Below are 12,695 nucleotides of genomic sequence, written 5' to 3' on the forward strand. Positions count from 1 at the left end.
GACCTCAGCCTGCTCACAGAGGGAGCACACATTCCTGTTTCCTGATAGCCAGCTCTCCTCCCATCCTCTCTGCTGAGCCATGTCAAACTAAAATGCTGAAAACCTCACATTCTGCAGTGCAAAGGGAGATTAAAACACAGTTCTGAAAAATATCATATTCTACTGCTGCAATATATTCAGAGAGCAAAACCTAAAGCATGCTAATTTTTTATTAAATTGATTCCACCAGCCTCACTATTATTGTTATATCTTTAATTGGAAGGGCCAGCTCTAGGATTGCTCCTACTGACAGACAGTGAACAAGCAAAACCTTGTGTTAACTTGCTTCAAAGCTGTCAACTGATGAAGCTCTGGAAACTCAGGAAAACAATCGTGCAGAGAAAACAGGACCTGTCCTATCCATTGGACTAATTTTTTTGCTATGGGAACAAGGTCTGTAGTTCTGTGGAACATACAGAAATTTCTAAACTTCTCACATTTCGGTTTCTCCATCAAGAAAGAGCATCATTCTCTCAGTCCTTTACACACACCCAGGCTACAGAGCAGCACTGGCTCTCCTGACCCCACAAATGCCCCCAGAGCCAGGGTTTGGGCTGTGAGTAGGACACAGTCCTCTCTTCTCTCCAGGGGACTTGGCACAGCCCCAGTGTCCCACTGTTTTATGGGGCATGGGAAGAGAAGAACTTGACCATGTTAGAGATTATGACATTCAACCACAAGAAGGTCTTGGAAATACTAATTCCAGTCTTTTTATCCTCTCCACTTCCATCATCTTATATCAGGATATAAATATCTTTTCTCATTGTTCCTTTCTTTTGATGTATTTATGTAAGGAGTTGGAACTCTTTATGTTTATGGGGTTTGGAACTCGATGATCTTTAAGGTTGCTTTCAACCCAAGCCTTTCTATGACTCTGTGGTTCTAAGGAGGGAAAAAAACAGACCAAGAAAGCAACAGTTTATCTCCTGATGGAGCTGAACCCTTTCACTTCCACACACAGCTCCAAAATGGCACAGCCAAAGGTAGCCTCAACCACACATTTGCTAATGCTCAATCATAGAACAAATCTTGGTGTCTCAATGCCCACCCTAAATACGCCATCCTTAGACCACAAAAATGTGGGAAATACCTGTACCCTCAGAGCCACAGACTGATCATTCCTGTAAGCAGTGATAGCTGAACTTTCACATTTCACTGTCATTTAGACCATTTGACTGTTGCCATTGCAGAAAGGAAAAACCCTTACTTCCATTAAAGTGAAACTTTTACTTCAATTACAGTGAAATCCCAACTGTCAGCTCACTCTGAAACGCTGCAGTACAGCTGCCAGCTCCAGCACTTGCAGATAAAACAGGCTGAGGTCACAGTTTTTTGGCAAAGCTACAGCACAGAATTATAATAGTAAGTATATTCTGACAGGTCCCAGCTCTCTATTTGGGATTTGTTTGTTTAGATTTGTTTCCTCTATCACTATTTCAAAGCCATTGATTCTACATAAGCAAGTCAATTCATTAACAAATCTCGTCAGCTATTTTCTTTGGCACTGGAAATGGGTTGTTTCCCTGTTAAATTAATCCAGCTCCAATGTCACTTGAACACCAATCAGGGCTCCTATTCACAAAGATCAGGCAGAAAAGAAGAGAGAAAGACTTCTTTTCTTCTAACCACAAAAAGAATATAAAATATTTCTGAATGCTAAAGCCTCACTGGAACAGGTCACACCAGCACCATGCATTAAGATGGCTATTGCCTGCTTTTCAGCCCAGGAAATGCTGCTGGAGCCTCCTCAGTCCTGGAGCTGAGGTTCCAAAGTGACCTCCAACACTGGGCCATTCCATCCCAATATATCCTGGGCACTGTGTCTCCATGAAGAAGCTGTAAATGTGCAAGGGGGGACAGTCAGAGATGATCTAAACCTCTGGAGATGTCTGACATTCAAAGGGATTTATACGATAAGATAGAGGCTTATACCGTGGCCTGAGGTGGATTTTGCCTCCTGATAAAACAGAAGAATTTTTACTGAGGGACTAAAAGGCAGCAATCTAACTTTCTATATTGCCTTTTTTATATTGCTTTGTTAAGGGTGTGCTATAAACCTGACAAAAAGGAGCATAAAGTTATGGGGAAATGAATAGTGAAGTCAGCTTCTCTAAAATATTCAAGCTTTTTTCTTTCCATTTCTATGTTCCCATGGTCACTGCCAGGGGCTCATGAGCCACAACCACACTGATGTCACCCTCTGCAGAGCTGGACAAGTCCCACCAGGAGGGAACTGTCCAGGACACACCTGGAATGCTGTGGATGTCTTCAGGGCAAAGCCATCCTACCTCCACACTCACCCTGACATGCCCTCCACTTATCTCAGCTTTTCATCTTCATCTGCTGCAGACTCAGGTGCATACAGGAGTCAGCACTGAAAAAGCTCTCTAACATCTGTTCAGAGTTATATTTCTTTGACATTCATAATTATGACCTTTGTCAGCAAATCATTTAAGCATGAAATTAATTTTGAAAATCAGTAATTCCACTGACTTTACCTGGATTACTCATATGTTTAAAGTTAAAAGTACACTTAAGTACTTTGCTGTATACAGACCTATTCCTGACAGAGTGTAAAATGTTTCCAGTCTCAGAAAAACAGCCAGTAGCCACATGCTGTTCCACTCTCCAGCTCAGATCTAATCTTACATGGGTCCTGTTTCACTGACACAATCATGACCCTGCTCTCCTCCAAGACCCAAACGCTGCAATCAGCTTCAAAGGAATTTATATGTGCATAAAATACTGCCCCTTGCACAACAGCAGAGCATCAGTATTACTGATGTAATGCACACCAGCACAGTCAGCTGCTCTGAAAAGTGGTTTATTTTGCAGCTGATCGATGATTTGCTGATTCTGGAAATCTCTCCATATGACAAGTGTTTCTAAAACATTTAAGGTACTACTTAAGGTTCTCAAGAGTGCAATCATCTTTTGCAACTAAATCATAGTAAGAAATGTACTTCCAACGCGAACTCGCAGCTTCTCTGCCCTTGACAAATTGAATTCACTGCAAATAATTTTAGTTTTGCAATTATGGATGGGCAGTGCCTGGAAATTAATCACTAAAGTATTTAATGAATATACACAAAAGTAATTTTAACAGCTGCAAGCCATCCAGAAGATTTCAACCCCCAAGCTGCGAAGTCAGGTACCAGTAAGTCTTCCAGAACTAAGAACATCCTGCCCAGTACATATGAACACATCTTGCTGAGCCTAAATATCAGAAAACACCAAACTGACGTTAAATTTTTCCATAGATAACAGATGGTTTAACACATTGCTCCCCACTTGGGGTTGCCTAATGCATCTGCATCATGTTTTGAAATATAACTCAAGGCTTGGAAAATCTCTAAGGTTTTCAATAAATGGAGTTTAATGTCAAGACTACTCAAAGCAGCTGTTCCTCCTAACCATGGAAAGTCACATCCAGGTTGGTTTTTTTTTTGCATGACCCAATGCAGAAATTAGGTAATTTAGGGGTCCCATCCACCATTCTCCAAGGAATAACATGTTTTGCATGAAAGCATTATAAAGTAACAGCAGAAGTATCAGAGCTTTATATGTGTTGCTACTTATTACTCAAGGAAAGGTGTTTGTGTTTATGTCTCTACTCCTACCTGCTGCTGATTTAATGGCCACTCCACTGCTCAGCAGCAATGCTTTGAGCTGCATATTCCACACCAACACCAGGAAGATGGAGCAGGCTGGAGAAGGCAGAGTCTGTGTGCACACCTGCAGCCTTGGACATTCCCAGGAAGCAGGATTTGAAACACCTCTCCCTTCTCCAGGTATGTGATGACCTTCTCACACCCCCGGAGTCCATAACCTACGAGGTCCAGTCTGACCTGCTGCCACCAGTTGTTATTCCCCATGTTTGCTCTGCAGAAATACATTCTCATTTCTCTCCTGGGCATTCTTTCTCACTCCATCACCCTGCAGACCCTCTGGAATAAGCAGTGTGCCCGTGCTGGTTGTTTCATGCCCACAAGGCCTCACCTCCTCTGCCACCACTTGTCATTCAGTGCCAGTGACAACGTGCCCAACACCAGCATTACAGGCAGAAGAAACACAACCACCAACTTCCACAAACAAGCACAGAGGCCTTGGAATTGTTTTCCTTGGGAGCACAGACCAGTCCTGCAGGCCAATGAATGGTGTTATTTACAGAAACAGGTAAAAAATGACCTACATACACACCCCAAAAAAACTTCTGCAGGGACTTGCAACACTCAGGGTGTTACTCCTCCTGAAAATCAAAGCCAGGAATGCTAGAGAAAAGGGAGAAATGGTTTTGTAAAACCATAACCAACCTCTTCTGTGGTTTGGTGTCTACGAACTGTCCCGTGTGTTACAAATGCCAACCACAGGCAAGACTAATTGTGCCATCCTACAACACTACCTAGGAGCTCCTGCTGAGAAACCTCATGTTGTCAACACCATACACAACTCTTCCAGAATGCAAATCTTTTGGTGGACACCCCTTTAAACTTAAAAAAATAATCCCAGTTTACCCCAGGTAAACTAAAAAACATTCCCTGATGAACACTGTATCTCTTAAGCAGCAGATCTCAACATCTGCAACTCCAGTTAGTCAGACAGAACCCACAGAGGTGATTTACTGCACTTTCACATCCTACATTAAAGAGGTGGAGATTGCATCTTACAATCTTCTAAATCTGACTTTATTACAGGTACAAGGGAGTTTGGTATGTTCAGCAAGGCCTGTATTGGCAGTTTTATGTTCTTTTAATCGCTGACATGGAATGTAAATAGTTTCCTCAATTGCTGCATACTTCCCATTCCTGAAGGAGGGCACACCCTTTGACAAAGATTAAGAGAATATAAAGTTAAACCTCTGTTTACTAAAGGAATTAAATCCTCCTCTAGTTACTGGAATAGAGCAACCTGTGTAGGGGGGATCCACACACCCTTCAAGGACAGGTTCCAAACAACCAGGGAGCATTAAAAATAATAAAAAGAAAGCTCAAGATTTGGGCTTGATGTCGGATAATAAAGTGAACTGGAATTTATCACAGCTGGGCAATGTTAGAGTTCACCCAAATTACTGGAAATAAAAAACTTTTTTTTTACCCCAGAGGACTAAAGAGGTGCCCTGTTGCTTTCCACTGAAGTTGTCCATCACTAGCCCAAGGCAGCACAGGCTTGGCCTCCCCTGGACATTTGCTTTCATAGGCACATTCCTTCCCCTTAACACATAAACTGCATCACTTACATCTATGGTCTCTGTATTACACTAAAAAAATACCTTTGTTGCTCTTATTCCCCAGCAGGGAAACCTACAGAACACACAGAGTCTTGGGAACTTTTATAAAAAGCTTTCCCTAGGTTGGGAGTGATCTTTGGTTTTCCTTTGACAAACAGCACGTCATTGTCCTGCTCTGGATTCCCACAATATACTCTGGAGATTCTCTTAGAGGAGAAGCAGTTGAACAGTTGGGGGGTAGACTAAGACTTTGATGACTTTTTCCATTTGTCATGGACTTCCAGAGAAGTGACTTCACTTCTGGATGGCTCTATACCCCTTTAAAAACTCTGCTGGGAGTCTACAGCATCCCTGATATCCCTCTCTGAAAATGTCTGCTCAGGAGGGGAGTTGTCAAGAGCACATGGAAGAAGAAGCACACAAACGAGGGCTCGAGCTCAGCTTTGGTCACAGGCCTCATGAACAGCACAAACATCCCATCATCAGCCCCTTGCCAGCAAACCCAGAGAGCTCCTGTTTAAAATTCCAGCAGGGGTTAAGCCCAAAGTCTTGACTCATCTTCCCTGAGCAGATGCCCATGGGTACTGCATGGAGCAAAACATGGTTGCAGGCAGCCTTAGGAGTGATGAGTCCTCCAAAAAAAATTCCAAAGGCCGTAGGATTTTCCACATTGCTATAAATAAAAGGACTAACCACAGGAAAGGAGGACGAATCCAAACCAAATACACAGGAAAACACTGAGAGGCAACATGTCCATTTCCAGCCCCACATAAATGCAGACAGCCATAGAGATTCTTGCTTTATCAGCAATGTGCAAACACACATACTCCAAACTGGAACAAAACTGTCTTGTTAGGGGACCATTTATAATGGACCAGTAGAAAAATTGGCCCTGGGTTGATTTTAAAACCATCAATTTTGAAATTATAACCCTCCTTGAGAGATCCGAGTACAGAGCGAACACGCAGCAAGGGTACAGTACTCACTCATTCCTCTCCAAATCGATGACCAGATGTTTGCCTTCAGCTTGAATTACAAACTGCAGCAGTGCTGGGTGATCCTGAAAAAGGAAAACAGAGTTGGTTGAGTCCAAACTCCAAGCCCATCATCCTGCACCCGGCTCTGACGGAGAGTCGGACATATCATGGAATCACAAAATGAATTGGGTTGGAAGGGACCTTAAAGACCATCTCGTTCCAACCCCCTGCCATGGGCAGGGACACCTTCCACTAGCCCAGGTTGCTCCAAGCCTCATCCAGCCTGGCCTTGGACACTTCCAGGGATGGGGCAGCCACAGCTTCTCTGGGCAACCTGTGCCAGGGCCTCACCACCCTCACAGCCAACAATTTCTCCCTAAGATCCCTAAGACCCTCTTTCAGCTTAAAGCCATTTCCCTTGTCCTTTCACTGCTTGCCCTTGTCCTTTCCTCTCCATATAAAGGCATTACTATATTAAACACTAATAAAATCACTTTTTAATACTCAGTCTTCCTGTACTACTTTTTAAAGCGAGGTCCAGTTAATCAGATTGGGTCTTTGCATGACCATTTTCAGTTTAACACATCATTGTTCAAAGCCAGAGCCTCCTGCACTAAGGGCAGACCTGGAGTGCTGCAACCACAGTCAGCAGAGTGACTTTGGCAGAAATGATTTTCCCTTAAGGCTGAGTGTCCCAAATATTCCCACATAGATCTAAGAGCATCATGGAAACTAAATATAAAGTACTGTCATGCTGATTTATTTTTTTAATAAAGAGCTAAATATTTTAAAATGCATTTCAAACTTTTTAACACCCATTTCAAAGTTTTTAAAATGTATTTCAAACTCTTCATAAGGAATAATTAAGTTTTAGCTTAAAAGAAAAAAGTAAGTGGTGTTGGAGCAATTAGAATCATAGAAGATCCTGAGTTTGAAGGCACCCACAAGGATCATTAAGTCCAAAAAATATAAAATATCAATATAAATATGGCCAACAGTATTATCAAGCATCTCTGTGAGAGCAATAGACAAAGTATTTAAACACATACAAGTATTTAAGAGAATCTTCTAAACAAGGCATCAACAGAGCACACAGAAACCCAAGTTGCACTCCAGTATGGAGCAGGAATCAGGACATCTGGATTGCATTTTCAACACCATCACGACTGTGTGCAATCTTCATATTGCCCTTCCTCTGATTATAAAACAAATTCTTTTTTATCTCAAGTATCCAAAGGTAAACCCATTAATTTCTTTTGGAAGCTCTGGGAGAGGATCTGAACCAGTGGAGGCTTAAATACTTGCAGAAAGGGGCAGTGCACCTACACAAGCTCTGGAAACTGCACTTCAAAGGGGAAAGAACAGTTTACAATATGCTGGTTACTCTTAATCCAAAAGACTCAACTCACATATATTTTAAGACTGTTTACACTTAACTTACATTTCATTAAACAAACTTACTGGACTGAGAGACAGTATTTCCTTGTTTGAAATTCCAACAGTAGCTCAATAAATCAGTTGTTCCTCCCTACACTCAATATGCTTTTCTGGAGATTTATGTCAGCCAATTGCAGCAGGATAATTTTAGGGTTCTAGGATTTAATTGATTTATTGAGGAATGTGTCTGACTGTGATTGCTGCAGCAGTGCCTCAGTGGAGCCCCAGCTGTGACAGGCAGAGCATCCCTCCCATGGAACGCAACGGGTTTGAAAAGATTTGAAAAATTAGAGCTGTTTATTAAAAAGAGAAGTTATTGGGAGGCTGTCATAGACTAAACAGAACTGTTAGAATAAAAAATAGCTGACAACTCCCCAGTGCTCTCAGACATTCTTAGGCACAGACTGTGACTGAGATACCACTGCTTTCTCCTGAGTGTCCTGCCCCACTGCTCGTGCAAATTCTAACGTGCTTTCCCAGATTGAAATTCTGCTTCTATGTGAACTTTGCAGAAACCAGATCCCACTAGAATGCTAAATAAATGCTTCAGACTATCCCTGGCACTCTGCAAACACATAGGAGTCATTTATTAGCATGAATATTTAGAAGCAGTGTTGATTATGACTTTAATATTAGTGCATTGCTTCCAAACCCCGTAAGATATACAGACTATAGAGTTTTGAGAGAGTAAAACACAATTAATTACAATATAACACAGTAAATAATTAAGATATTGCAGTGGCACAAATGGATTCTTTTCAGCTGAAGGCCCTCCGTTAGTATGTAAATGACAAGTATGTTTATTCATGAGTTCATAGTGGTACTTATTTGACAGTCAATTGATGTCAGTAAGTTGCAAAGTTAAAAAAGCAGCTGCAGAATAGAACAGACTGTTACAAGACAAAATCAACTCTCAGAGAATTCCTAAAGCTGAAACTTCTTATTATGGAGCACAATAATGGCCCCAGTCAGGATGCTGCATTGCTTTGCACAAGACCCAGGTTCAGATTCTTGCTTTTCCATTGATTTCTCTTTCACACAGATGGCTCATTTCCTTCTCTTCCATCTGGGAAGAGATGGAACTATGCTTTTTCTTATTCTGACTGAAATTCATGAGCATAAATACAGTAAAAATTACCCACTTCTCAGGTGTGATGGTGACTAAAAACACACAAACACTTAAAATCATAAATTTCTAATGTTAAAGAAAAATAAACATCAGTCAGAAACGGCATTTTAGGTTTGTGGTTTGTTTTTTTCCTCCCTTCTCTTTAAACATATCCACCTGTGAAACGAACTCATATTTTACTTTATTTTTTTGCAGTGGTGGTAGAGTCTTTCCTGAATTATTTGCACAGTTCCACTACAAAACCTTAAAAGCTCATTTTGAATCCCATGAAGCTCTGTGATACTTTCCCCTTACAATCAATATTTTCCAAACTGAGTTGCAAGATGAAATGGGAAGGAATATAAATACAGACATTAGATGACTGCTTTATATTTTCCTTTTAGAATAATCAAAAAAGCACATTGTGATGGCACAGTCTCTCCTGCTCAGAATATCTCAGAAAGAGCCACTTCTTATGAGTCTTTCATAAGCACCACAAAAAATAATTTCCATGTTGATACATCAATTTATTCCCATGTTGATCCCTTTAAAATTATCAAAGGGGAAAGCAAAGTGAACCTGATGAGAGCGGCATTATTTAAACTAGAAAGAAGAATTTAGTGCAGTTCCACCTTCTTTTTTCTACAGACTTATGTTTTCCAGTTCTTTCTACTCTTAAACTACAGTTTGCTTTTTCTTTTTGGCAATATCTTTTTTTTGTGGCATAAGAGAAGATTTCATCAATGCACACAAGCTGTTCCCTCACATCCTAAGAGGCAGAACTGACTTCAGGATAATTAAAGTAGGACTTGACTCCACTTCCCTTCTTAGTTAGAAGATTTACTTCCAAAATCTACATCAAATCGTATCAACAGAACAGGAAAAGCATTCTCCTCCTTAATTTTCTCCTTGCTTGCTTTCTAGTTGAAGGTTTTTAGTTTAAATTGGTGTGACACTTAATATTCTGAAGGAAATCAGTGAAACAGCAAGTCAAGGTCAAGCAAGAACTCTCACTGATAAAGCAGATTGAAAAAATTAATAAATCACCACTTGAATAACTAGAAGATGATGAGACAGCAGCCTATTTCTGAGTCAGAACAGTTCTCTAGTAAAACTAGTTTAACAGGGGTTTTAAGTACTATGGTTTTTTTCCATTTTAAATCACATTGATCTCCAGGTCTTCACCCAGGAAGAGAAAAAGAAGGATGGTTTGTGGATTAAGGGTTTGTGAATTATGATATGATAACCTCAAAATAATCAGTTTTTATTCCTGAAATACTAGTAATCATCCATTTCCATTTGTTCACCTTGGTGGGATGCCCGTTCTGGAAGCTGAATACAAAGGAATCACTGAGCATATTTTTTTCTGCACAGTAATCTAGGAAATAGTCTTAATTATTGCTGGATCATCCCTTCCTTTGGGCTGTGCAGTTGGGACCCACTGTGATCACGCTGTAGTGCTCTGAGCTTTTCCCCTGATACTCAGTGCTGAGATTGGGAGAAAATACTGCAGGTCATTTATTATGTTTGAAGAGGCAGAAAACTGATGAAATGGAGAGTCCTAACACATACATCTTTGCAAATTCCTCTCTATAAACGATAAAGGATTTTATTAGATTAAGATACGTCAGTTAGACCAGCACACACACCTTTGAGTAAAAAAAAATTCTAGCAATTACATAACAGAATAAATGGAAAATCTACAGACAAGAGAAAGAGAGAAAATGAACTCAAATCAGCAGCATTAATTCATTTGGAAACAGAAATGCACTTTCAGCTGTATCTGATGTCCCAGTCCAGAGAACAGAGATCAGCACAAGACATAGAACCAAAAGGGATGATTTTGCTTCTCTGGTTTCAAAGTTTTAAATTATATCCTAACAGGGTAAACTGAAATAGGCAGGTTTGTTTAACCCAACAAAGTGGTTTCCAGTCCCTCCAGAGCTGTTATTAACTTTGCTAAAGCCAACCTTGTAACAGGAGCAACTTTGCCCGTGTGGCCAAGCTGAACTACACCCATGTAGTTCTGTCAGCTGCCAGGGCACAGTTTGCATGAACTGTCCTGGCAGGTCACTGGGGGGACAGTTCTGGGCTGAAATGGGTCCAAACTGGCAAGATAGTAAGGAAAAATATAATTGTGAGGACAACTATGGATTGTAAGTAGTTATCTGCAACAAGGCCCCTGACATTCAACATAGAGCAAAAATGAAAAGGCAGTAAAACCTCACAGACTGTCACATTTCATAAACAGTTGCCTGGGCTTTAGTTTGAAGAGAAACAGAGAAATCACGTCGTGTCAAACCAGACTTAACGATTTGATAGCCAAAGTTCTCCACCATGGGATAATTGGGAGTATTTTTAAATCCAAAGCCTTAAAGTGTGAAAAAATCACTGACATTTACTGCAAGAATAAGACCCACTTTGGAGAGACCCCACCTGGAGCTGTGTCCAGCTCTGGGGACCCCAACAGAGGACGGACATGGAGCTGTTGGAGCAAGTCCAGAGGAAGCCATGAAGATGATGAGGAAGATGGAGCCCCTCTGCTCTGGAGCCAGGCTGGGAGAGCTGGGGGTGTTCACCTGGAGAAGAGAAGGCTCTGGGAAGACCTGAGAGCCCCTTCCAGTGCCTAAAGAGGCTCCAAGAGAGCTGGAGAGGGACTTTTGACAAGACATGGAGTGACAGGACAAGGGAGAATGGCTTCCCATGGCCAGAGGGCAGGGCTAGATGGGATACTGGGAAGGAATTGTTGGCTGTGAGGGTGGTCAGGCCCTGGCACAGGTTGCCCAGAGAAGCTGTGGCTACCCCATCCCTGGAAGTGTCCAAGGCCAGGTTGGACAGGGCTTGGAGCAACCTGGTCTAGTGGAAGGTGCCCCTGCCCATGGCAGGGGTTGGAATTGGGTGAGCTTTAAGGCCCCTTCCAAATCAAGCCACTCCAGGATTCTATGATTCGATTTACTTTCTCCTCTATGCTCCTGTAAACAGAAATTCCACACAAAAAATGTAAGGGTCATAAGTTTATGTTATCTCTTAAGCAGAGCTCTGGAAATCAAGGGCTTCTGAGATATGTCAGATAGCTACATTCCACACAAATACAGATGTTTTTCTTGTATCACAAGAGTTAACAGCAGGAATTAGAAATTGCATAACCGAAGAAAGAGTACATAATTTCCAGGAGGGATAAATTCTATGCTGTTTTCTGTTATCTGTATGAAAATGCCTTTTATTTCCCTTATTTATCACACATTGACATTCTGTGTTGGTGCCTTCACAAGCTAAAAGGTGTATTTATAGGTATTCAGATCTTTGGGTTGATTATATTCCTCTACTATCTATAATACACAAAGAGGGAAAAGCTGGGAAATCTATAAGAAATAACGTCACTTAGGGAACCTTACCATGGAAACTGGAATTCAATCCAACAAATGCAAGCTGTCTGCAAAGTATATACATTTAAGAAAATCACAACCTGCAACAAATACTATAAATTGCATGTAATGCTTTTAAATCAATAAATACTTATTTTTCTTTTGGCTTTAGTTTAGAAGTAAACACAAAGGGCAATGTTTCCTGCAGATACCTCCAAAACCAAGTGATATTTTATGTGGACATGAAAAGTATAAACAGTTAATTCAGATTGTTTTGCAAGTTCCTGAGGGCAGGGAATTCAGCTGTGCTTTCCTTACTGTCAAATGACAAGCCTGTATCCCTGTGGCTGCATCTAATGAGCAGCAACTAACAGAACAGAGTATTTTGCAGTTGTTTTTTTTTTTCCTTAATGCCTTAGCAAAGACTCACAGCCCTTTAACAAATTGGCTGAGCCAGTCCAATAAAGCAGGAAAGCAAAGAACTTCCAAGTTTGTTCCTAAGTTTATTTTAAAGAGACTCTTTGAAAACAGAATGATTATAC

The 12,695-nt window shown here is 41.0% G+C and overlaps 1 protein-coding gene across 2 annotated transcripts in view; it reads right to left on the reverse strand.

The window, feature by feature from the left end:
• Positions 1-12,695, reverse strand: part of ADAM12 (ADAM metallopeptidase domain 12) — a 181,647-nt gene that overhangs the window by 128,097 nt on the left and 40,855 nt on the right. For both annotated transcript variants that reach the window (XM_051801072.1, XM_051801071.1), the window contains exon 3: positions 6,253-6,326. In XM_051801072.1, coding sequence (XP_051657032.1) covers positions 6,253-6,326 — 74 coding nt within the window. The remainder of the gene's footprint in view (positions 1-6,252; positions 6,327-12,695) is intronic.

This window comes from Manacus candei, unplaced genomic scaffold (genome assembly GCF_025592945.1).
Source record: "Manacus candei isolate 608988 ecotype Guabito, Panama unplaced genomic scaffold, ASM2559294v1 h1tg000050l, whole genome shotgun sequence".
In the NCBI taxonomy this organism is placed as follows: domain Eukaryota; kingdom Metazoa; phylum Chordata; class Aves; order Passeriformes; family Pipridae; genus Manacus; species Manacus candei.